This window comes from Trachemys scripta, chromosome 5, assembly GCF_013100865.1.
Source record: "Trachemys scripta elegans isolate TJP31775 chromosome 5, CAS_Tse_1.0, whole genome shotgun sequence".
NCBI classification, from domain to species: Eukaryota; Metazoa; Chordata; order Testudines; family Emydidae; genus Trachemys; species Trachemys scripta.
In genome coordinates, this window is record NC_048302.1 from 46,046,611 (window position 1) to 46,074,342 (window position 27,732).

The window sequence follows — 27,732 nt, forward strand, 5'->3', positions numbered from 1 at the left end:
TCCTTCAAGATAAATCAGATTTGGAACATACAATATACATTTCAGAGCCCCCTGTTTTCATTTCTTCATTTATTAAAATGTTGATTGGTAGTGGCTATAATATCATTTTCAGGTCCTATAATAAGCTGTTATATAAAACTGTTCAATGCACTGCTGTTGGCAAGCAGAAATCAAAGGAAACTAAGAAGTAATAGGTGGATAGACAGAATTTTCCAGTTTAGGAGCTGATATAAAACCAAAATAGTAATATAACAGGTAATTTTCCAGGACAAAAATAAACCTAGGGAGAAGTTAAAAAAAAAGATCTGCCCTTGAATAAATATCTAAAGCTGTCTCTTCCCATTGGCAAAACAAAACAAACAAACAACAACAATTCAATGCTTTTCCTCAAGCTTTTCTTTCCCTTTCCCATCACCGTTCAGTTTCAGAAGACATTGAATGAATTTGATCACTGAGGTAATATTAGTGAAATGTAATTTGTAATAATTTTCCTACAAAATATATGGATATTATTTACATTTGACTTAAATTAGGAAATCTGAAAACAGAGTATATCAGTTTGTATTAAGCGTTGCCTCTACCTTCTGATTTGCAAGAATCCTTAAAATATAAAGAATGCCTTACTCTGCATAGAAAAAAATATTGGAATTGTTCTAATACTAATGTTAGTAGTGATGTTGTATGGCCACCTCTTCGTAGAATGTACATGGGTAAACCTTTCTTTCTCTGTTTTATTTATCATCCCTTTTTATAGTAGATGCTACCATTATGATATCAAGAACTAAACTAGCCAGCTACCTCATGAACAATTTGTAGGTCTTGCATGCTGTTCCCTGTCTGTTTCCTTAATTCCAACTGCAGTTCACGTTTGCATTCCTCAACAGCTCACTGATCAGTAATTTATTTCCAGACTTCTGCTTACCAATTATCAATGGAAGGTTATAATCGAAGCTGGACTTAGTAACATACATAGCTTAATTTAAAATAAAAAAGTCATTATGAAGCGAGATTAATCTGTGATGAAAGCTTCTTCTTTTTATCATTTATCTAAATGATTGCCCTCTGTTCTCAAGCACTTGTTGATAATTCAAAGGAGATTCTTATTTGCTGAAAAATTGTTTTTCACAGTGAGAGATAACACATAACTATTACTAATATAAATCAAATTGCAATGCAGAACTGTGGCAGAATTTTAAATACTAATCCTCACCCAGAAGATCAAGCTTATCAAGTTCTTTATGGTGTAGACTGGTGAATAAGCTACATTACATGAATCTTGTTGTAGGTGTTCAGATTTTTTCCTAGTTCTCTTTCAGTGAGTTATGACACTTTTTTTGTAATTCTAATGCACTGGTTGTAAATACAATATTTATAACTGATCTTGTTCATTTTTGACACATATATATTCCAAAACATTCAGTTTACTCTACAAATAAAGGGAAAAAATACCTCTCTACAATTGTGCTCTTTCTTTATGCTGTTGAATATCAATCTGAGACAATAGTATTTATTCCATTTTACTCCAAAGACTTCAGACACTACTCCTCCCTCAAGAAATTTAAGCCTACAATTTAAGGAATCAGAGTCAGGAAATATTCAGTTGAAATACCAGTCTGAAGGTAGTCAATGGAAGTATTGCTTGTCATTGAAATCTTAATAGCTTTAAAGGATTTGTAAGCAAACAGTTTTCATTTGGTGGAGACAACTGTTTGCTGATATAGTGAGCATTAACACATTTGTCAATAGTATCTGAAGCCATGTCACATCGGACTACAGCTACCTTCGTGCCACTAATTACTGTAATTTACTATGGGACTCTCTCCAGTCACTAGAGTGGCTTGATGATGGTAAGAACTACTATGGTGGCAATGATAACTAACTCTGAAGAATTAACTAAAAGGATGGTCTTAGTAAATCATTTTCCTTGCACACTCGATTGCTACGTACATTCACCTGTTTTGTCAGAACTGCTTTTAGTAATTCATGGTCTCTGTCTATATACATTCATATACACACAAACAATTGCTTTATAGGAGTCATTAGTATTTAGTTTTCAAAAGCGAATTCTCAGATTTCTTATTACTGAAATTTCATTCTTTTTGTAAGATCCATGTTCACCAATTTTTTTCCCATTTGTACCTTATTAAGTATTAACAAGCGATGATCTGCTGCCATCACCTGTAAGTTGAGTTAGTCTTGTACCTGAATGGGTTCTAGGAAGTAAGGTTCACAAGAGATTCTGAGAAGTGAATCATCATCACACTTCTTCTCATGATTGTTTTGCACACTGTGACATTCTGGCAGTACCTCTCTTTGTAAATGGTGGCATTGACTGGTGAAGACCAAAATGATCAGATCTTTTGTTGGTGGAATGAAGGCAGTGGAAAGAGTTCTAGTAAGATTTCTCTTCCTATCTCTCTTTTCACCCACCATGTTCTTTCTCATCTGTCAGCAGCTTGTCATGATGCTGAAGCTTATATCTACAGTTTCTTTCTCTTTCCTGCTTGCAGGCATGGATCTCTTCTCCAATTGCACAGAGGAATGTAAAGCGCTGGGCCACTCGGATCGATGCTGGATGCCCTCCTTTGTCGCATCCGATGGACGCCAGGCTGCAGATTATCGCAGCAATCTGCATGTGCCCGGTATGGACTCTGTTCCAGACACTGAAGTGTTTGAAACACCAGAAACCCAGCCTGGAACAGAGAGGTCCTTTTCCACCTTCGGCAAGGAGAAGGCCCTTCACAATACTCTGGAGAGGAAGGAGTTGGATGGACTGCTGACTAATACACGAGCGCCTTACAAACCACCATATTTGAGTAAGTACTATTCAGAAGGCTGCGTGAAAATGTTCCCTTTGCGGGAATAAAACTTGGCTCTCTGCTATCCTTACTATGAATAGTGCAGTCAGAGTATTGGAGGCAATGAGAACAAAAATTACTGCTCTTGGATTCAGATACCACTGAAAAGGACATTGTTGAATCTACTTAAAAAAGAAAAGACTTTGTGTCATGATATTAGGTCACTGTTGCTAGCAGCAAAAACAGTATAAGGTGATGGCAAGCTAAATTTTTCTTTACATTTTAACTGCTCCAGGTGCCTCATTTTCTTATTGATACTGAATATTGTTCATCAAGCAGTGCTGGTATCATACCTCCATTGCTAACGTGAGGCAGGGTTTGGAAGGCAGCAGATGAGTCTTTTTTTTTTTTTTTTCCACACTGTTCTCACTATCTTTTACTTTCTTGGTCATCCTACAAGATATAAACTTGTGTATTCTGCTCAGTGCTTTCTATCTTGTTCTGAATTCTTACCTCTTTTATAGTCATCATTGTGGTTGGGTGACACAAAAGACAGTATGTAGACATAGGAAAGATAGTTAATTATGCGTTTTGGATTCTGAGCTAAAAGGTGTACACTAAAATCATACTTTGGTCTAAGATGTTTTCCCACTATATTTACTAGCCCATTGTATTTTATTAAGACACTACAAGATCTCCCTTGACTTGAAGAGTTTATGATGCTCATTTAGTCTGTGTGACTGGAGCCAAGGAGGCTGTGTTATACCTGTGATCATTCTTAGAGCATCAGCAGTCCCTTAGGACAGTAGATGAGGTGAGGAATGTTTCTCTGGAGTGGGCTTTTTATTTAATTTTTAAATTTCATATGAATTCAGTAGTTGTGAAAGGTGCTGCACCGAGAGCCCTGGAAACTGAAGTCTGTCTCCAGAAAAATTCAGCATGGACAGCAGTGGTGCTTGTTTCTCTGATTTCTGTCAGCTCTGTCCTGATAGTGTGAGGGTACCTTTCAAAGTTTGAGGGTAGTTCAGTCTTCTTACCCATTCAGTCCTTGGATTTTTTGTTGAAACTATGAAAAAGGTTGGAAAATTATTAGTTTTGTGATGTGCACACTCACTTATAAGGAACTGGCCTGAGGCAAGCATCTCATTTCCCATAGGCCAAAAACACAGCCATCGGCTAGCAATGTCTCCTATACTCTTCTGACAAAGGTCAAATGTGAACAGTTGACCTTGTAGTGAACTCTTCTGTTTTTCATTACCAATCCCCCATAACCATCCAGTCTTCCACAAGTGTCTTTTAATATTAGGGCACATTCTTGCCATGCATTATTAATTTCATCTTCATAATTTCAACTAAAATGTTTGGATTTTATAGCACTTCCAGCCTCATTATGACAATGTCTCTGTTTTTGTTCAGTTTAGATACATACATTTGTTATAGTGAGAATTATCCATAACGATGCAAAACTGATGCTTCTGTTTAATTGTTCTATGTTTTGGAGGTTGATTATTTTAAAGTAAATGTGCCTTTTCCTGTTAGTTTAGTTTTTAAACTTGTGTGCAGTTAATATAAACTATTCAGCTTATCAGTCTGTAAGCATATTGTCCCATAGTTTAAACTTTATTTTCCTAACAAACTATGGCATGAGAAAATAAAATAGTTGAGGCAACATTGGAAGGAGTGAGTGGTATGTTGTGAACCAGATTCAGCAAAATTAAATCTGGACTCTGAATTGCACTGGACTTCCAATACAAACCTTCAAAAAAAATCTAAATTAATATTCCTGTCATCTATTTTCCCATATTAAATGTTTTCATTAGTACAATTTTAGATTTTAAAATGTATAGCAAATAATAAAAGAACAAAGAAAAGAAAGTGAACCTATTACACTGTAAAGCTGAGCAGATAATTCACAATGAATAATTTATTCATTGAACAAGAAAAGAGAAGAGGCTAGTCTCAATTTACTGTTAAGGAATGCACAGGAGATGCATTCTCCAGTTCAGGAAATAACTATAGTTGAGCCACTAATTAATAGTGACCACAATATAATTAAGTTTAATATCCTCCTGGGAGGAATTGCACCAAAAAGTGGTATGGTGATAATAAATTTTAGAAAGGGTGATTTTTTTCTTTTAAAGAAGCTGGTCTAAAAGGGCCCTCAAGTGAGGAAAATAAAATCTATTTAAGCACACCATACCAGAATCATAGCACATATGAAAAACCCTAAGTTAAAAGAAAGCAGGAAGGTAAGAAAAAAGAAAACATATGGTTAAATTGCAAGAGAGAAGAGGGTTACTTGAGATAAATAGGTACAATTTAAAAAATACTTAGCTTAAGTAAACCCAGTAGGAAGAATCATAAATTAAAACAGATAAATTGTAAGATTGAAATTAGGAGAGATAAGAGGGTCTTTTTAGAACAAATAGCCAAAGATATGAAAACTAATACACATTTTTTTTTATTCTTTTTAGTATGTCAGAGGTAGGAAGCCTGTGAGAGAACAGGTAGGTCTGTTGATCTGCAATTATTGAGGGTAAAGATATCACAGAGAAGCTAAATAGTATATTTTCATTGGTCTTTACAAAAAGAGTGTTAGGGAAACTACCTACCCCAGACCAATTTTTTTTTTTTAAGTAAAGATGAGAAAAATGAAACTGAGGTGTGAAAAGATGAGGGGACTGAATAAATGGATACATTAAATAGAAACAAATCACTAGCACCAGATGGTACTCATCAAGAGTTCTGAAGGAAGTTTAGAATGAAATGGCAGAATTTGTGACAAAAATAAGCTATTGTGGGGGGTGTCTAATAGGTGGGAAATGTAGTAGCTTTCATTGGTGGAGGGGTCCCCAGTCAGCAAGCCAGAATCTTTAGTCAAGTTCTTTCAATACTAATGTGATCCTGAATAAGTAATATACAAAGTAATATGTTAATGTTTTATTGTAAGTATGCCTTAATAAAAAGTGTTGTTGTTTTTTAAAAGACACTAAGCATGCTCCTGAAAATTATGGGCCAGTACGCCTTCTCAATTTAGTACCAGGTATATGGATGAAGTGGTAATGAAAGATGGAGTTTTAAAAATATATACAATTATGAATATAATATATTAGGAACAAACCAGCATGTCTTCTGTAAAAGAAAATCCTGCCTCTTCAATCTTTTAGAATTCTTTGAGGATGTTTAAGCAATGGTGGGTAAAAAAGAATTGATTGATAAGATGAACTTTGTCAAAAGCTTTTTGAATGTTCAGACAAATTCTAAGAGGCTATTAAAGTGACTAAGCATAGTCACAGGGTTAGAGATAAAGTATTATCACACATTTGAAACTGTCTAAGAGAGAGAAAATTATTAGGAATAAATGGATTGTTTTTAGCACCAACAGAAGGTTAACAATCGGGTTCCACAAGGGCCTGTACAGGGACCCATACCGATTAATATATTTAATGAGGTGGAAAAAGGGATGAAAAGTGAGAGGGGGAAATTTGCAGATGACAGTAAATTATTTTGGTTAGTCAATACTATAGTACAGTGTTTCTCAACCAGGGGTACATGTACCCCTGTGGATATGCTGAGGCCTTCCAGGAGATACATCAATTCATCTAGATCGCTAGTCCTTGTTGTAAAACTAGGCAACTAAGTCAGTACAAACTAAAATTTCATACAGACAATGACTTGCTTATACTGCTCTACATACTATACGCTGAAATGTAAGTACAATATTTGTATTCCATTTGATTTATTTTGTGATTATATGGTAAAAATGAGGAGGTAAGTAATTTGTCAGTAATAGTGTGCTGTGAAACTTTTTTGTGTGTTTATGTCTGATTTTGTAAGCAAGTAATTTTTAAGTGAGGTGAAACTTGGGGTATGCAAGACATATCAGACTCCTGAAAGGGGTAAAGTAGTCTGCAAAGGTTGAGAACCACTGCTATAGTATCAAGTATCAGGGGTTAGCCGTGTTAGTCTATATCTACAAAAACAACAAGGAGTCTGGTGGCACCTTAAAGACTAACAGATTTATTTGGGCATAAGCTTTCGTAGGTAAAAAACTCATTTCTTCGGATGCATAGAGTGAAAGTTACAGATGCAGGCATTATATACTGACACATGGAGAGCAGGGAGTTACTTTGCAAGTATTTTTGGGAGTGGACTACATCCACCCTGATTGAATTTGCCCTGTCAACACTGGTTCTCCACTTGTGAAGTAACTCCCTGCTCTCCATGTGTCAGTATATAATGCCTGCATCTGTAACTTTCACTCTATGCATCCGAAGAAGTGAGGTTTTTACCCATGAAAGCTCATGCTCAAATAAATCTGTTAGTCTTTAAGGTGCCACCAGACTCCTGACTGCTATAGTAGACTGTGAGGAACTTCAGAGAGACTTAGCAAAGCTAGGGGAATGGGAACGTAATATATACTGGAAAGAGTTATTTGAACTATTCTTGTACCTTTATAAATTATAAATTAACTGTTAGCACTGAGAAAAAAAGACTTTAAAATCACTGAGGACAATGTAATGAAAAGCATCTGGTTCATGTGCACTGGTAGTTAAAACAGTAAAGAAAATGCTACGTTGTACAAATAATGGAATAGAAAATATACTGAAAATATTATAATGCCATTATGTAAATTCATCATACCCTCTCACCTTATTGCTGTGTTCAGTTCTGGTCACTCCAATTGAAAAATAACTAACAAAAACCAAACACAGAAAAACTCATAACATAATGATTAGAGGCATGAATATACTTCTGTGTGAAGAAGTACTGGAAAGATTAGTACTGATTAGTTTAGGGAAGATGTGAAAGGGAACATGAGGAATACAGAATAATAAATGATACAGAGAAAGTAAATTAAGCAGTCCCATTTACACTTTCTTATAACAAGAGAATGAGGGGGCAACAAAGGAACTGCAAAACAATCAATTTAAAATTCATAAAAGGGAACTACTTTTGATACAATTCACAGTTAACCTCATTGTTATGAGATGTAATTGAAACCATGAACTCCGTAGAATTTAAAAGTAGTATCAGACATTTGTATGGATAAATGAGAACATCAGCAATCACATTAGAAAGTATGATGATATAGAAAGGGATATAAATCCTCCTGTTTCAAAGGAGTTCAGAAGAAACATCTCCTATGAGCAGATTATTCCATTATAGGTTTTTCTTCACCTTCCTCAAAAGCATCTGGAACGGGCCTGTGTCAGAGGCAGGACATCAGACTAGCTGAACCACTGAATTTATTCAATATAGCAATTCCTATGTTCCTGTGAATTTAGCTTATTTTTATGCTACTGGAACATCCACGAGCAGATCAGGATATCCTCAAATTCCTTTGTTATACTAGGTTATTTGATTAATATCTTTTCAAAATTTTCACTGTGTGGATTTATCATAAATATTTGAAATTCACGCTGTGCTGCTTAGTTTTGACTCAGGCAATAAATCACAGGGCCCTTTACTCATTTCTGATTGGATGAATGAACAAGCGTTACTAAATTGAATACTTGTGCATGCAAATTTAAAAATTCATTTTCCTCAAGTAGTCAGGCATAGACTTGAAACTGACTTTCTGCAAACATCTTTCCTATTAAAACTTGATCATTTGAAGGGTCACAGAAATCACTGAACATGGGCTAGAGCAAATTCATTTAAAAATTTGAATGAATATTGGGGTGGGGAGAATTGCATTTTCCCCCCAGCTCTAATTCTAAACCTTTGTTCTTCTTCTGCTAATAGATGTTTGTTGTTTTTGTGGTCTAATCTCCTTGGGCTAGGACTGTGTCCCACTACATATCTGTACAGCACCCAGCAGAATGGGGCCCCAATCCTCATTGGGGCTTCTGGACCAAAGGGATTAGACCAGGGGTCGGCAACGTTTGGCATGGGGCTCACCAGGGTAAGCACCCTAGCGGGCCGGGCCAGTTTATTTAGCTGCTGACGCGGCAGGTTCGGCCGATCACAGCCCCCACTGGCCGTGGTTCGCCATCCCGGGCCAATGGGGGCGGCGGGAAGCCACGGCCAGCACATCCCTCACCCGCGCCACTTCCCGCCGCCCCCATTGGCCCGAGACGGCGAACCACGGCCAGTGGGGGCTGCGATCGGCCGAACCTGCCGCGTCAGCAGGTAAATAAACTGGCCTGGCTCGCTAGGGTGCTTACCCTGGCGAGCCGCGTGCCAAACGTTGCCGATCCCTGGATTAGACCATCAACCTGTTCCTAATCACCTAGGACCAGATCGTGAGATGGTATAAACTGGCATAGTTTAATTGAGTTCAGTGGAGCCATACTGACTTCCAGCAGCTGAGAATTTGACCCTTAATTTTAAAAAATGCATTGACTTTCATCCTATTTAAACACGTTTGTGTATCTTGTGGGTCATCCTTGATTGACAGATAGATAGATAGAAATACTTTTGAGAGCTTCTGAGAGTTGTGAATTGATATCAATAGAGAATTATTTTTTCTTATCAGCAGCAGAACAGGCACAACATGGACAGCGGCAATGTAAGGCAGGAACTAACCAAGCTTAGCTACACTATTCACCAATGTGCCTCAACCTGGACCTGGAGTCTCCCTACATTTATAATCTTTGACCACGATTGTTATGATTTTGTTTGATATGAACTCCAGGGCTCCCGTCCTGCAAAGACTTAGGTACATGCTTAACTTTGCATGCATGTAGCTTAACTTCCCATTGAAGTCAACAGAATTGCTCTTATGCATCAAGTTAAGTATATGCATATATCTTTGAAGAACTGATTGCCTAGGAACTGGACTATCAACTAATCTCAAACAAGCTACCAAAGAACAATAATAAGGTATGTTTTTTTTTCCCTCCCACAGCCATTATTAGGATTAGCAGAATTCAGGTTTTTTTAATATAATTTTAATGGTTAATGTCAATGTTTATTTTTAAGCATTTTTTATTTGTATCAAATGAAATTTTCACTGGTATGGGAAACTGGGGGAGGTCAGACAGTGGGGGCTCGGACAATAATAATTTATCGACAATAGATGTTGAAATTCAAAAGTTAAAGCTTTATAACTGTTAAAACATAAATTGTCAATATCACATGTTAAAATATACGAAGTAAATATCCTTAAATCAAACTCTAATAAGTTCTCAAGCGGCATTTTTATTATTTTAATTTTCTGAAATTCTGATTATCATCGATGGATATATATATTTTTATTGGTTTGTGTGTGTATGGACATATCAATGTTTACCAACATTTACTGTTAAAAATCTGATCCTTCCAAACATAGTCATTATCCATCAACTTGAATCGGTTTAGAATAAATGACCCAGAAGTAAAAAGTGTTCCATATCTTTTTAACATTACACGGAGTCAGTTGCTGCCCTGTGGTGATTTTTCGCAAGGAATAAAAGTGTGTTGATAAGGATTTTTAATTTATTTATTTATTTATTTATTTACTGGAATTTGGGTGTCCCTAGTATCAAAGAGAAATGTTACTTCATGATAGCATATATACCACAGAACACTTTTCAACAAAAGGTAAAAGCAAATCGAGGAAAAACACATTTTATTAAGAATTCCATTGTATTTTTTGGAAAAATTAAAAATCAATCATGTAATTAGTGAGGCTCTTATGTGGTCAGTACTGTGAAAGCAGAATTTTCTTTTCTTTTTGTGTAGTTATGCCTTCTTTCTGAAAAATTGTTTGCATAGTTTTACCATGGCTTTAAAGTATAATAAAAATAAATAGGTACCAAACAAACCATATATTCACCAATATTGTGGCATTACCAAAAAAAAAAAAGGTAACATTTGGGAAAAAAATAGGTGCTTGATTTCTAAAAGGAGAGGATAGTGGCCTTGTACCCATTTTTGCATGTGCATTTATGCGCTTATAATTTCTCACACAGTTGTACAAACAAAGCAGATATTGGTATCACAAAGATTAGCTGGGCCCCTAACTTGTGATTTTTCTCATGCAAATGCAGAATTTTCATGTAAAATTGAGGTACATATTTGCAATCAAATATATATAAACATGCACAAAAATGCATGTGCAGTTGGGTTCTTACTTCTAAAAATTGACTGTAAGGGTTGAATCTTTCAAAGGTGGCTTCAAACAAGTCTGTACTGAAATGCACAAGTTCGAGTACTATTATTTGGGTGTGCAAGCAAAAGAATGTGTATGCGTAAAACTTTATATGCATGCATGAGTGAGTTATGCATGTGCAACTTCTATAATTTTGTGCACAAAGATGGCTAAAAAGTTGCTCCTCATCCTGTAGTCTGACCTGTAAAGGTGATCCCTTTACATTGGCATGGAGTCCCAGTAGAGTGAATGGAATTCTTCCTGGGCACCCATATAACTCAGATTTCAGGATCCAGGCTTTTATGTGCAAATGATTTGCACGCACAAAATTGCACACACAAAAATTGAAGGCTGAGTTGCATAGATAGCTTTTAATGCCTATAACCCAATTGTGCATGTGGCCTATTCTTCTAAGCACCACAAGGGACTCTTGGATTTCCCACTGTCATTTTTAAAATGCTGACAGACAGAAGCTGTTATATAAGTAAAACTTATCAGCCTAAATTTGTTGTGGGACATTAAAAGTAATTTAAGCTATATTTCTAAATAAAATAAAGTACTTAAAAATCTTGTTATAGGAATGAATAAGGTAAGCGTGAGAGGTGATATGTGTTCACTGATTACAGTAAGTACTCTATGACCCTACATAAATTACTCATGATCATTCACTGCTCAGCCATTATTGAGTAACTTATGTAATGTTTTTTAAACTCCTGTTCTCCACTATTTTATAGTCTTCATGTGACTGTATTCCTCTTGCAGTCATGTCTCAAAGGGAATAATGGTAACAGGGTATCTAATGCAATAATAGAGAGGAAATGGATAAGTCACATGGCAAAATCAAGAAGGAAAAGTTTAGAAAATGCAGAAATAACTGAATATATTCATTTTAATATGGCCTAATAAAATTTACCCTGGAGTGATGTTATTTTAATTGAATTGTACCATTTTTTTTAACATGAAGAAAAATGAGAGACTCATTCAATTTTCCATTCTAAACCAGGAATATTAGCTGCCTTATTTAGGCAATATTTACCTGAATCTTTTTATATAGCTAAGACACTAGACAGAACTTCATAGTATCCCTCTATATTATAAAATAGCGAGGAATGCAATAGTAAGTATAGCAGTGGTTCTCAAACATTTGTATTGGTGACCCCTTTCACATAGCAAGCCTCTGAGTGTGACTCCCCTTGTAAATTAAAAACACTTTTTAATATATTTAACACCATTATAAATGCTGGATGCAAAGCAGGGTTTGGGGTTGACGCCGACTGCTCGCGACCCCCCACATAATAATCTTGTGACTCCTTGAAGGGTCTCGACCCCCAGTTTGAGAACCCCTGAAGTATAGGGAACACTTTTTCCACCACTGAAATGCAGCCACTTCTGGGATGAAATACCACAAATATCAGCAACTCACAACAGTTTAGGGCAAAAAGTAAAGAATAAATTTTCTATTTGGTTTAAAGAGGGATTTGTTGTGAGGCAGGCAACTTGAATTTGACCAGGTTTCTTGAATTTACCCCCATACTTTTATGAAAGGTGCCATGAGCTCTTTTATATCAAGTTGTTGGAATCTTGTTTTTACATCTCACTGAAAGACAGCAGACTTCTTCCTCCCCCCCTCCCCTCCCCCCCGCAAACACACACACACACCATTTTAGAACAGTGGTTGAGTAATGTCAGGGTATGTCTACACTGCAGTTAAAAATGTGTGGCTGGTCCATGCCAGCTGACTCAGACTAAGGGGCGGTTTAACCATGAGGTAGATATTGGGGCTCAGGCTGGCAAGGTGTGATGGTCTCAGAGCTCGAGCCCAAATGTTTACACCACAGTAAAACAACTCCTTAGCTTTGGGGTTTTAATTGCAGTGTAGCCATACCATCAGAAAATAGAGTGTCATCTTCTGAATCACCAACACTAAAGTATTAAAGAAACTAACAAAAAATCTGCTGAATACATTGTCGGTTATTTTTGAGAATGCTGTGTCTGTCATCATAGGGTAAGATTTTCAAAGCATCTCAGTGACTTAGCAGTCAGTCTCATTTTCAGAAGTGTCTTCGGCAACAGTACTTAGGCTCCCAAATCACTTAGGTGGCTTTGAAAATTTTACTCACGGTAGGCATGCAATGTTTTATAGAAGTCAATGCTAGCATCACATTCATTATGAAGGCCCACTGCCTCTGTCCTTTTCTCTGGTGATTGACACTGGAGTGCGGAACAGAACTTGCTTCTCCCCCTGGCTCTATTTAAAGTAGATTCTCCTCACCACAGCTTCAACATATGCTCTCCACAATGGAGGCGGGACCCCAAGTGGTTCTTGCTCACAGCTCACTCCAGGGCAAAATGATCTTCTTCATACACCCACACTAGTTAGCTCCTGTTCCTTTGCTTGTCTTCTCACTGTTCTATATACAGCAAAACCTTGAAAACACCCTCCAAAAGGCTCTGCTTCTCCTTCCTCCACATTTATTTGTAAAGGCACATCCCCTTTCCCAACTGCTTTTTTCCCCTCAGGGAAGGAAAGAGGACAACAGTTTAAAGAATATGATAAATAATTGGGGGGGGGAGGCAAGGAAAAGCAGTCCTCAGGAGTAACTGCACTGATATCTTGACATTTACACATGAACACTCTAATGTCCAGTACCACATTGTTACCTGACAAGCCCTCTTCTCCATAGACTGTGCTTCAACTTTGTTCTCACATGTCAGCCACTGACCACGCCAAGAGATTCATGCTAGCAATGGGGATAGCTGCTGGCATGAAGCTACTGTGAATATCGTTAATTTGTTTTCAGAAGTCACTGCAGTCTAGTGAAATCTCAGAGGATTGGAAAATGACACACATAGTAACTTGTTTTAAGAAAGGGAAAAGGGAGACCCAGGTAATTAGACCATTAAGTTTAACTTCAGTTCCTGGTAAATTGCTTAAAAAAAAAAAAGAATAAAGCAGTCAGACTCAGTTTGTAAGCACCAAGAGTAAAATAACATGATGATTGGTGAGCAATGTGGATTCATGAAAAACAAATTAGACTAAACTAATTTAATTTATTTCTTTGATAGGAAAACAATCTTTATTGGTTACAGAAAATATAGTCAACATAGTGAAGCAAGTCTTCAAAACATGTTCCTAAATTCTACCTGCAAAATGTGTGCATGCATGAGTTGCAAGAGTAAAACCTGTATTTGAATGTACACATAATTGCCAGTTTTACATATTCTGTTGTAGTATTTAAGCATGCAATATGTACTGTCCAGATCTGTGGTGTGCAATCCAGAATCCTGGTTTCAAAAATTCAGAAATGTGGTCAAGCATATCTTCTTGATATAGAGTTGCCTATTGTTTTACATGACATTTTCATCAGTAAGCTGAAATAATGTAATGTATAATGATGGATGTGGAGTCAATTAAGAGGGACTGATGATGAACAGTGCTTCAACGCAACCTTCCTTCCTGGTTCTGCAATATTTCACATGGGCCTTTGAACCCTTAAGTACAGTCAGTTCAACTACCTGGCTATGCTTTCATATGACATCTAAATGACAGCAAATTCACACTCAATGACATCTAAATGTGTCGCACATAACTTTGAGTGCAAAAAGGAAGGGTGGATTTTAAAAAACTAGCTCACAAATAACAAAAAGCAGTAATTGTTGTTATAATTGGCTTATATATATAGCTAGGGAGAGGATATTTGTAGTATCTTGAAGTGGCCTATTCTAGACTCATTATTGACTTGGAAGATACTGTGGAGATATGTGATAATCATATTTTTGAACAATAGAATCTTGGAGAGCATTACAAATGCTTTCTAGAATATAATAAACACTGTGTAATCTTGGTAAATTGGAGGGACTAGCAGAAATTTGAAAGTATGGTATTCAGTAAAAACTGAAGCTTCATTTAAGAAGGACAAATAAAATGCTTAGATAAAAGAATACCAGCCAGATTATACTACCTCAGAAAAGCACCAAAGGTTATAGTAAACGTTAAATGGGGCACAAGACAGGAATGCAGTGCTGGTGTAATATTGTATCAAAGTGCTCTGTTCAGTTTCAGGCTTCTCAGTTAAAAAAAGACAAATATTCATAGATGTCAGAAATGTACAGTGAAAATGTTGAATTATTTTGAAAATAAGACAGACGAAAGTCTAAGCAAGTGGGGATTAATGGATCTAGAGATACGGAGATTGAGAGGGAAATGAAAGATATATATATATACAGCTTATATATATATATATATATATATATATATATATATACAGCTGTTACAAAGAGGATAGGGATCAATTATGGTCATTAGTCAATGAGTACAGCAAGGAATGAGTGGTTTAAGATGAAGCAGGAAAATTGTAAATTAGCAATTAGGATACATGTGCAATGGAATAGGTTGCCAATAGACAATTTAGAATTACCCTCACTGGAGATGTTCAATGCTAGATATAACACCCATGTATCAGGAATGGTTGAGGAATAATGAAATCAGTCCCACCAGAATGCATGAGTATAAATTACATGACCTATTCAGGTGTCTTCAAGTCTGAAATGATTCTTTCTGTCTCTAAGACAATGATGCTGTGTGTATTATCTACCATGTTATCAGAAGATATTATGGATATAGTACAACAGAGAAGAAAAAATTGCTACTGGTTGGTACTTCTAGTCAGAACATTGGCTTTCACTTTTCTTTGGTCCATTGTAGAGAATAGCTGACTGTTCTCTGCATTCACCAGTAGTATCTGGAAGGCATCATTTCCACAGTAAATAAAGACAACTAGAAGATTAATCAAATCTGACATATTTTGCCACCAGGTTGTACTTGGTAGTTAAAAAAATTCCTCAGCATTTAGCACAGAAAATCAAGTACACACAGAAGTACCATACATGCCACAGAACACTGGTAGCAACAAACAGCCAGGACTCAATTCAGGAAAACATCCCTATTAAACACATGCTTAAATGTAACCATGCACCTATATCGCATTGAAGTCAATCCTTAAAGGTAAGCACCTGCTTAAGTATGGCCCTGAACAGGCTTAAACACTTGATTGAATCAGATCTAATTCATAGCAAGTGAAATTTCCTTCTGGACAAAGGACCAGCAAAAGCCAAGCACTACTGAAATCTTAAAAATAAGCATTAGAGAAATGGCTAAAATCTTAATATCATACAGGAGTTGCATTACAAAGGCAGCATCTGCCATCAAATACCAGTCTCTTATCACACTAAGTATTCTAAGTATGGAGTGGGGGAGTATGGTACCTCAAGTCTGCACTGTGTGGCAAATTATTGGAATGGCCCTCAATGTAGCAAAATATTGAGGATTTTATTCTCAGAACTGTGGTCATTGAATATATATTTTTTCTTTTTTAAGATTGGAATGAAAATGGAAATGTGAATGGTCCATTAGTCCACACAGACATGCATGTACATTCCCCAATGTAGTCAGTGTATCTGTAGGGCCTAGAACTCAGAAGCATATTAAAAATGAGGAAATTAAATTTCCTAAAACATGTGCTGTTAAATCCCGCACTGAAGCTAGTCAAGTTGACTGAGTGTATGTCAATATAGAATTGGATAACAAACTTTAAAAACAAGTTGATCATCCATTTAGGTGTTGGTGCAGATTTCAAAATTAATTTCTAGTAGGAAAAATCACTGCAAAGTGACCCTCTTGTATTTAGACAAGTGATATGCCCCTTTTTAATGGGGAATGGGGGGAGAGGAGGTAATATCAGTATCAAAGTAATTCTCGATAGGCTGTAAACACGGTGTGATCAGTGCAACGTCTATCAGTGTCAAATCTCCAGTTGCCTGAAATCATTGTCCTTGAATTGATTTCAGTGAATTTGGACAATTAAATCTTATACGCACTTATGCAAGACAAAAGGAAAGGGCACTGTATGTGGTTACATTATTTATTATGGGCAAGATAACTCTGGGATATGCTAGTGTAGAAAATCCTAAGTGTGTAGAAAATCCTCAGTGTAGTGAACAGAATTTAACAATCTTTAGGATTTATTTATTTAGATAAAAGCAAGAATGTTTGTGAGAAAGTGTTCAGCATAGCAATTACTAATCCTTTGTATTTCAGCCTTATTATTTTATTCACAGCCTGCAGACCTAATGCTCACGTTCTCATTTGATTTTACACAATCTGAGTAATTGTACATACCAGTCCAAATGCTATCAGATTTCAAAGGACAAATTCTGTCTGGCTACAATGTGTGTTGGCTGGGGATGGGGGAGGTTCTTCATCCTCTTCCCGACTTTGTGTAGTTCTACCAGGCACAGCCCTGTGCATAAGAAAAAGCATGGACTATGCGTTTCCTACTCCCCTGGTGGACAGATAGTGAGGATCCCACTGCACAAAGACACACTCAGACGTATACACACACTGGCCAAGAGAAGTGACTGATCTCCCTAAAGAGTGTAGTCGGGGTTCTGGAACTATGGGTGCTGGAGGTGCAGAGGTTTTTATGATATACAGGGTTTACAGTTTGGTTCAATGGCTTTCAGCACCACTGGGAGTAGTGGCTCTTCATATTCAGTCTGAGGTGTTGGCCCAGATCCTCAAAGGTACATAGGTGTTGTTCTGTTCAGCATTGCAATGCCAAATCTATGGGCGGCCTGCCACATAGTTGAATCCTCAGTCCTGAGTTAGGCACCCAGGCAGAGAGTTAAATGCTTAAGAAAAGGATCCTCTGGAGCCAGCAAAGTGATCATGAAACCACTTAAGTTAGGAGTGAAATGCTGAGGAGAAGAGTAGATGGAAAGAGAAGAGGAGACTACTCCTAAGTAGCTGACCTAGTGTGCTTCCTTCTGCTCAGGATCCTCAGACACAAACCCTCTCCTAGAGTTAGGCTCCTACTCCAGGTCAGCTGCTTAGGTAGCTCATCCCCTAGCAATCAAACCCATTTATCTCTCTCTGTCTGCTGCTCATGATTGATACCTCTCTCACGCATCCTACGTTTCCCTGTTCTCTGACTGACTTTGGTGCAGGTTCTGTGCTGCTTCCCCAATCATCAGTGGCCTGCATCTGGTCATCCTGCTGTGGGGTTGGTAGGTAACAGATGTTAGGCATGCTCAGAGCATGCCTATAGGGTCAGTCCCTACTTGTGAGATAGGCAGTCCCCCGCTGCATTTGAGAATTGTAGTTCAGGGCTTCCAGGACTTTGGCTTGAGCCAGAGCTCTGAGCTGCTCATTAGTTGTGGGGTAGCATCAGGTTATAGGCAGCTTTGTGAATGCTGACCATCAGAAACATAGGCATCTAGGGAACTTAGGTGTGTACAGGATCAGGCAGCAGTTGAGCAGCAATTTTGAAAATATCAGTGGCACCTAATCAATGGAATTCAGTGCCTAAAGAGGCTGATAGACACCTAAATACCTCTGGGCCATTGTAACTTTATACCACTTCTTACTATGTGAACTGTATCTAAATGGCACAGTGGAGCCCTAAGAAGTTATCGAGCCCTGATGTTATTCTACTCACTTCACTAGAGCTACAACATGGGTGAACTTGGTTGATTTTTCCTTCTAGATATAAAATGAGTATTTTTCCAAAGTCCTTTTTGCAACACATTGTTGTCATGCAGAGAAAGTTTTTAAGCAAAATAAAATCCCCTAAATTGTGACTTCTGAACTTTAAAAACAAACATGCAGATGTACAGGTGTATGTATGGAGCACAAAACATCTCATCTAAACTCTTTAAAGAAAAAAAAAAAACTTCCTCTCTGCATCAGTAAGGAAAGAATATTTGGGAAAATGTCATCTTCACATTTGCGAACTAGTGATTTGGGAACTGCACAAGACTGACAGTATCCCATTAAGAAATATCTGGAATGTCTTTTAATGGCATTTTTATAAGATATCATTAATAATCGTTTAAAAATTCTCTTTAAATATTACATATTTAAAATGACTTTATGGATTGTGAAATGTATTGGATTGACAGCTTTGGTGACTGGAACACTCTCTGTCCACAGAACAGCTTTAACATGGGCAGCAGGAGTGTAATCTTCCCCTTCCCACATCCCCAACCTAGCAATGCATCTCGTCCTTTACCTGAATAAACCACTAGAAAGGGTGTTGGATTGTGGTACTGTAATTCACTCCACTTTCCCATTCACTCCTTAACTGCTCTTTAAAAAGGGGCATTTGGATTGGTTTTGTGATGTGGACACTTGCCCACTAATTACTAGACTGAGACTGCCAATTCTTTTCATATAGGGCACCAAGCTACCATCAGATAAATTGTAATCACTAACAAACTGGGCTAACTTTGCACCAGAAATACAGAGCAGATATATATTGCTAGTCATCTGAGTAATCCATTCCCCCCAGCATCCCTGGTGAAATCCTGGCCCTGTCAAAATCAATGGGAGTTTGATAGTGCCAGATATCACTATCTGTGTTTAAAACATATAATAATGCAAACAAACTATAGAAATATAAAGACAGTTCAAGACAACTAATAATGCAAATTGAAAATCAAGATAAACATAATGTAAATATGATGTAGGACTCTTATACATCCGTGGAAGAAATTTGCTGTACCTCAGGGATCGGCAACATTTGGCACGCGGCTCGCCAGGGTAAGCACCCTAGTGGGCCGGGCCAGTTTATTTACCTGCTAATGCGGCAGGTTCGGCTGATCGCGGCCACCACTGGCCGTGGTTCGCCGTCCCGGGCCAATGGGGGTGGCGGGAAGCGGCGCGGGTGAGGGATGTGCTGGCCGTGGCTTTCCGCTGCCCCCAGTGGCCCGGGACAGCGAACCACAGCCAGTGGGGGCCGCGATCAGCCGAACCTGCCATGTCAGCAGGTAAATAAATTGGCCCGGCCCGCTAGGGTGCTTACCCTGGCGAGCCACGTGCCAAACGTTGCCGACCCCTGCTGTACCTGTATAATGCCTGAGTATTTGGGCTGTTTGTGAATGGAATGTGAGGAGGTTGGGGAGGTCTGCCACACAGTCCCATGACTGCTTTTTTCTTTCCTATGGCAGAAATACCCACCTTACCCCCCAAAGTGACCCTCTGTGCTTACCTCAAATAGAAAGGCATGGAGACAAATACAGTGCATGGGATTGTGCCCTTGCATGGCAGCCCAGATGGCAATCTCCTGCACAGCTGCTATGTAGGGTTAAGGAGTATAAAAGTTTTTGTACTTAAACTCCACACTAAAGGTTAATTTGGCCCTCAGGTAGTAAATATAGCATGTATAGTGCTGCCTTGTTTCCTTTCTGTTTTTTGGTTACATGGGTGTCTCTGATTGAAGAGATTTTTTTTTTCTTCCTCCTCTTGGTAGCAGTAGCACTAATATTTATACAGCAGCGTTAGCATTTTACATGGTCCCTTTCCTGAAGAGTTTTCAATGTAAGGGCTCAATTCGATCTTAAAGCTACTGCCCCATCATGGGGGAAGTATGGGGTCACACTGCTACAGGTATTATGCCATGATTTTTTCTGGCACTGTCAGTGCATAGGGTGGGCATGACTGCAGCTATGCCATAAAAGAGGTACATGCACTCCCTTTTGCAGCTGACCCTCTCTGTTGGCCATTGTGAAGGGAAGCTGCAGGGTCACGGCCCTGCCTCCTTCCTGTCCTTCTAGGGTGGCTAGCAATGTTTAACAGGACTACTCTTCTGTTCAGAGAAGTGCAAGGTTTGCAAATGTGGCAAGTCCCTGTTTGGGAGTTATTAGAGTAAGGAATGTTCCTTGTACCTTTCCCCCTCTTCATAACCCACCTAGAATTTAGCTATAATCCAGACCTAAGTGATTCCTTGGCAAGATGAGAGAAAACAGACAAAAGGGCAGGCAGTGGGAAAAGAGTACAAGGGTGAGGTTTTGTGATGGAAAGGTTTCTTCTGAATGTATCTTGATAGATCTTCTGTTTTGTTCAATATATTTCTGTTGTTGTTTATAAGCCAGAATTGTTAATTATCGTTATTGTATTTTTTTCTTTTATTTTTCCTATTATCTTATTTTTCTTCCCTTTTCATTTTTTCTTCTTCCACCAAGTCTTTTTTGTGTCTTCTTTCCTCAATCTCTATAAGTAACTATTAATGGGATAGGTATGCATGCATATTAATGGAAGAATAAATGTTAATGTAAGGCTGCTGTACTCTGTTTCCAATTTTTATTTAAATCTATTATAAATTTTCTATATTATATACTCTCACAGTAACATTCAAAACCCTTGCCCTTGGGAGAAGGACAACTACCTCCAAAATAACATAGATTATGGATCTATAACAATATTTGAAGTACCCTTCATGCAAGTTGTGATGGTTGGTGCATGATGGAAGCATCACATAGTGGCTAGGGGGTCAGCTCCTCTTTAAGACAGAGTAGGGCTGGTAGGGGGCCCCCAGGCCCTCCCACTGCACAGGCTCCAGCCCAGGGTCCTGTGAGGGTTATCAAAGGGCAGGCACCCAGGAATGCTTTACAGATACCTTCCCTGGGCCACTTCCTACCCCTCATTCTATAGTCCAAGCTTTGCAGTCTGTAGCAAAAGTTACTGAAGAAAAGGTGTTTACTGCACCTTTAGTCTGTCTGGGCTCAGCAGGTAGGATCTTCTTTTCTCAGAGGCACAGTCACAACATCCCTTCTCAGTAGCTTCTAGGACAGGTCATTCTTCCTGCCTTGTCAGCCCTCTTCTGAGCTGTCTGGCTTCCTTTTAAACTCCACCTCCATCTTTATGCACCCCATCACACAAGAATGCTAATAAGAAAAATACATATTTTAAAATGGCTTTCTATTTGTGCTGATTATTTAGTCCTCCTTCTCCTTCTACCCCCAAGACACTTATTAAAGAGTTGAACTCATGTAAGTATGGTAGTAACATTATTAAACTTTACTAATTTACAATATTTGTAACCAAAAACCATCATTCCCAGTGGCTGTATATATATAGCTTTATACTCCACTATATTTCAGAGTTCATTAATGAGAACAGAGTACAAGAACAGTTAAATGGGGATGAAGAAAGAAGTATTGTCTGAGATAAAGACTGTGAGCCAGGAATTCTTGAGTTTTTATACCAGTTCTTACCTTGCTTTTGATAATTTCCAATTCTATAGTGCTTCCTATCTATGGATCTCAAAGTGGATTTTAAAGAATAGTGATTTAATCCTTGTGGCACCTCTATGAGATGGGAATAAGATTGCTTTCCTATTTTACATAAGGAGAAATAGTGGTACAGAGATGTTTGGTGATTTTTCCCAAATTCACACAGAAAATCTTTAGCAGAACCAGGAATAGTCTCCAGATGTCTTGGCTTCCTGCCTTCTGTTTTAACCACAAGACCATCCTTTTTCCCATTTTAGCTCTCTTACTCAGTTTCCCCATCTGTAAACAAGGATAATACAGGGTCAGACAAATTTATCTGCACATGAATTTCTAGCCAGACACCTTTGCAGAACAATGAGGAGGAGGTAGGTTTGATCACCACCCTTAGAATCCAGTAAATCTGTTTCTGCTGGTGTTCCACGTGGAAGGGTTCTCTTAGGTTTTGGGACCAGGAAAGACTTGGGTAAGGAACTTGCAGCTTCCCAAGGCACAGACATTGCAGATATGTACTAAGTGTTATAAAATGGGCTAATTGTAGTGTAAGCACATAAATTAAAAATAGTAAGTAAATAAGAAAATTTACACACTGACACAAGGTAAGGCAAGATGTCACCAGCTACTACAAAAATGCACATTTCTAAGGAAAGCATAGGCAAACAGAGAGGTCATACTGTGTGCTCTGAGAGACCTAGATTCCAATGGCCTGATTCCAGTGCACTCATACTGCTAGATAGGAAATAAAGCCAATAGACCTTCATAGAGCAGCAGTTGTCCCTGATGTGGGTTTGTAGGGGTGCATCCCCTGCAAATTCCACAGGGCTTCAAATTAAACTGTCTTATGGGAATGCATGACAGGAATCCCAGTTGTGATTTCCTGCATATCTGTCCCCTTCCATGGCTTTCTCAATAGTGGCAGGCAATTGGGGCTACTGTGCTTACCTATTTTACCAGGATATTGTGAAGATTAATATATGAGTGTTTATAAAGAGCTTTGAAGATTAAAGGAAATATATATGGTATTTATTTATTTATTTAAGGATGTGAAATCCAGTACTTAGAATCTGACAGTTTTGTGCATGGTGTGAGCTGCTGTTGAGTTTACTGGATACCACAATGATACTCTTGAGGATCAGGAGCTGTAAGGTGGCTCTTTAATGTGTCTCCTGCGGCTCTTTGCAGCACATATTAAAATACTGTGCAATTTAATTATTAACCAATCAAAATTATTAACCAGTTGGGATGCTTTTATTATGTTATTAACCAATTGTAGAATACTTGGTCAGTCATTTTGCTGTGAGAGTAATATCTAATCTAATCTATCTATCTAGTGCAACATCATACAATATACACACAAATTATTACAGTATTACAGCAGAAGACACAGTCAGGACCGTTACATTCTAAAGCACAGGCCTACAAAACTAAAGCCAAATAAAATTTTCTTTTTTTATTGTTGTTTGTTGTAGTTAATGTGAATTGTAAAGTCCTCCCCTTACCCCCGTTCAACTGCAACAGAACAGACACAAAATAGATAGTTTTATAACAAATATACACTAGTAATGTTGGTGAATATTTATTAGAAAAGTATCTCATTAGTTTATCTGTTTTGATGCATCTTGCCAGTGGAAAAAATCTTTACAATTCATAGTCACTAAAAAAAAAAACATATTTCTTATTTTGGTTTAGTTTTAATGTTAATAACAGATCTGGTAGTTTGATAGGATGATATACTGAATAGACTTCATCTCTTATATTTGTAAATCATGAGTGCCAGACGATAGTCTATGTCGGAAGACTAGATTAGATGAATACATAATACATATGCTAATAGATTTCCCCATGAATAATCTAACTTCACTGTGAATTATATTGTACTGATTTACAGTATTTGTTAGGTGAACCTAATCGGTGTTTTGTTTTGTTTTTTTTTTTTAAAGAATTGAGACTTGGGATAGGTCTATGTGATTTACATATATGAAATCATTATACAGTTAGGAAGATTTCTTTTACTTTAATTGTAACACTTCACTTCCATGAATGGACTAATCTTTGATTCCTCTACATCAGACTTGCCAATTTGAAGTTTAGGTTAAAACTTGAATTTATCATGAAATCCTTTAGAAAAAAATCAAGACTTCAATCCAGTGAGCCAGTTCCATTTCTTATTAGCATCAGTGTGACTGAGATCAGAATCTGACTCCGAATGCTAGTACAAGTCATTTGTTAACTTTGCTCCCAATTACAGTTAAAATAGCCAGTGTCTGGAGCTAATATAGCTACCACAGCTGCCGGATTAGGATACTGGTTTGCTAATGCATTGACCTGTTTCACCCATATAACACTAGTTCAATTTCCAGCATGACAATAAATGTTTGGATTCAAATTGTAGAACTAATGCATATTTTTTTCATCTCTCTGTCAAACCAGACTAAAGGGTCAGTTGGTGATGAGGATAATGATTCTCTTTGAAAGGGAAGGAAAGTCGGCTTCTGATTCTTTTGGAGATTCTAGGTCTTGTTTCAAATAAAAAGATGAACTAGAAAAAAATAGACTTGGAAATATCAATAATAGTAAACCTGCAAGTGTGACTCTTTGCCTTATTCATAAACTGATTTTATAAAGGCACATTGAAATACTTGCCATGACATGTTAGACAGATAATAAAACAGCATGCAACGTTTGGTTTTCAGAATATCAAACCACAGTAAGACTGTTCTCTGAAAAGCGATTCACCATTAAACTGTTTGCTACAATGGGAATTCCAAGTGACAGTTTGTCACAAGTTTTGATTGTTTCTCTACATGTTAAGAAATACTAAAACAAAGAACTGTTGGGGACTGATTTATTTTTCTCAGAAGTGTCTTTCTTTCTTTCCTGCAGCGCGGAAAAGGATATGCTAGTCAATTCTACAGGACTTACCTGAAGCAGCATGATTTGCACAAAAGTCGACCAACAAAAAGCATCAACTTTTCAACTTCATTATCTTGGCCATCCAGTTCTATGTAACTGAAAGATTTGTGTGCTGTTGGAGACATCATGGCCAACAATAGGACCTAATTGCTCTCAGCAGGCCTGAGAAATGAGTTGAAATGTGTGGAACTGTAGAAACTTCAGAGGCAACTGATCTTGCCTTTCTGATCAGTGTGTGCCTGTTTACAGCACTATATATCTTTCTCTCTCCAAAATGTCACTGAGCCCTTTAGATGTTTATATTCACCACAAGAAGCCAATCGTACAGATAAAAGAAATGTGCATTATAAATGCAATATCACTGTTTTAAACTTGACTGTTTTATATTATTTTTGTGTGATCAAGTGTTCCCCAAACTATCCCAACTTTACAAGAGAGATTGTGATCATAATCTTTTCACCTGTGGGTCATAAAAATGTTGTTAATCTGCAGACCCACAAAATATCAAAGACATTCTGTAGTTTATACACGTGTTGCAAAGTGTTTACTGTACTATTTCAAAGCTTCTAAATAAATATAAAATATATATATATTATATTATATATAATTTTCCGAAAAATGTGGTACAATTTAGTTGATTTTTAAATGGATTCATATAGTCCAAACCATACACTAAAGTGAGAAGGTAATTCAGGGTCCCTAAGTTATCCTTGCTAAAAAAAAAATAAATCTTTAATAATATTTCCCCAATTTTGGTATTTTGGTCAGTCCTGTTTTTTCTTTATTGTTGTTGTTTGTTTTTGTTATTTTTAAAGCTGTAAGAAACAACATTTTGTTTAGAAGTTGTACTGAATTTTCAATGCCAAAGATGCAGCTGTCAGTTTTACCAGAATGAGCACTGACTATGTACTATCAAAAGTATATATCAATCTTCATTATTTTGATTCTATTTCTATGGTTTTTAATTTGGTATCACAACACCTTTTATAAAGGATCTATAAACTCACCTGTATATGTTGTTAAAAAGAACACTGGGTGTCTGTACATTTTGAAATGTAAGATGTAATGTAACTGAAGATAACTGTTCTAAGGAAATCATCCCAGACTCCTAACACACACATCTTTCTTTGACATAATTTTGTGCAAACCTAAGCAAATATATATATCTTTTCATCTTGGCTAGAAATGGTTTTTGATAAAAGACAAATCACAAAGGCATAGGGTTGGCTGAGCCGTTATTTTTACTTCTTTTTTTACATTGAAGAGATTTGGAGTAGGAACATGGCACATTCTCAGACTGACCCTACTCTCATTGGAATTACTAGGAGATTGACCAATGATTTCATTGGGAGCAGGATCAATTGTCCATATTGTTTTTACCTTTTTTAATAATTCAACAGACTGAAATGTTATCTCACAGATTCATACATATATAAAAAACTTTTTTGAAAAGAAAAGCCTTGAAAAGTAAAGTTTAACTTTACTTTCAAGTCCACAGAGTTGAAGTATCATTTACAAGTGTAAAATCTAGTAAGATGTTTTCTTTTTTACATTCTCTACTGTACTGTTCCTTCTATATTTCCTAATTATTGCCTGTCAAATACTGAATCGAAATGATAGAATTTTGTGTTATTAGCCCATTGATGTCAATAGAACATGGAATTCCCATTGACTTCTATGACTTTGGATCAGGCCCAGATTCTGAAAGCCTTGTCAGTGCTGAGTATGTCACAGCATGAGTAAGAGTGACAGAATCTGACCCCCAAGTGGTGGAAGTTGTTTTTGTTTTTCCTTTTTTTCCAATGGCAATTGCTATTAGATAGAGACATGCAGATCATTTGTATGGAGTCTGCCGTATTATTGATGCACACAAGAATCTCACTGCTTTCAGTGAGAGTTCCATGCACAGAATGCTACCTGGATTGAGCCCTAACATCATCAGTTTATTTCATAAGTCTAACAAAATAGGCTTGTTAAACACTTTTAACACATATTTCTAGCTTATTTGTACAATTTACAAAAACTTCTTGGGATCCTTTTTAAAATGTATATATAAAAATCACAAAAAAGCACAGAAAATAACTATTGATCTAAACAAACACAGCAGTAGGATATTTCTTTAGCTTTAGGTAATGGGACTTTAGTCACCTACATGCCTTGTTAGTTTTATGAAAAAATGGGCTATTTTAGTAATGAAATGTGTGAAGTATATTTCATTTGAAGAAGTCTGTCAATTTGTTGTTGCTGCTTTTAAGGCAAGAAAGTGATTGCCCTTCCTGGAACTGGTTTTGCTTTATTTCTAAACCTCTCTTTAAACTGAGATATATACTGTAAAATAAGGTTGTTTTCAGTCTTGGGAGGGAAAAAAAATCACATTTTTCTTTTTTAATAGACTAGTGAAGTGCTTTTTATTTACTTAAACCTCATTCACACGTTGCATGCAATTTTTTAAAATAACCGTATCAAAATGATTTCATACATCTCCATGATTGGACTTGTTCCATGAACTCTGTACTGTCTATGTACTTGCATACATCCATTTCATTTTTTACCATAACTAATCCTGCTATCAGTCCACACAAAATAATCCTATTGAGTGCAGTGGGAGAGCCACATGTAGAACAATGGTCAGACTGAGCACTATTTAGGTCTAGATTGTGTTTGTAGCACTTAGCTGATAGTAAAAAGCAACATGTAGCTGCATTGCCACAGGAGGAGCTCTGCACTCCAAATAACTGAATAACCAGTTCAGGTGCAGGTCTGGAAAAACAAATTAAATATATTTTGGGTCAACCTGAAATGAGAATGTTTCAAAATTTTCTGTGAGCCAAAATGTAAAAGAATAGATTCATTTTGGGCTGACCAAATTGTTTCCAT

The 27,732-nt window shown here is 37.2% G+C and overlaps 1 protein-coding gene across 6 annotated transcripts in view; it reads left to right on the plus strand.

Moving 5' to 3' along the window:
* The window catches only part of PCDH10 (protocadherin 10), a 38,054-nt gene extending 12,449 nt beyond the window's left edge, over positions 1–25,605 (plus strand). The window contains exons 4-6 of one of the 6 annotated variants that reach the window (XR_004645868.1): positions 2,511–2,816; positions 9,280–9,626; positions 24,826–25,605. Coding sequence is in view for 5 of the 6 variants with exons in the window: in XM_034771721.1 (XP_034627612.1) it covers positions 2,511–2,816; positions 24,801–24,868 (374 nt within the window). In the remaining variant the exon portion in view is untranslated. Of the gene's footprint in view, positions 1–2,510; positions 2,817–5,272; positions 5,306–9,279; positions 9,627–24,800 lie in introns of those variants that run through there. The other 5 variants (XM_034771718.1, XM_034771719.1, XM_034771721.1 and 2 more) reach the window with 5 other exon arrangements.
* The last annotated feature ends 2,127 nt before the right edge of the window (positions 25,606–27,732 follow it).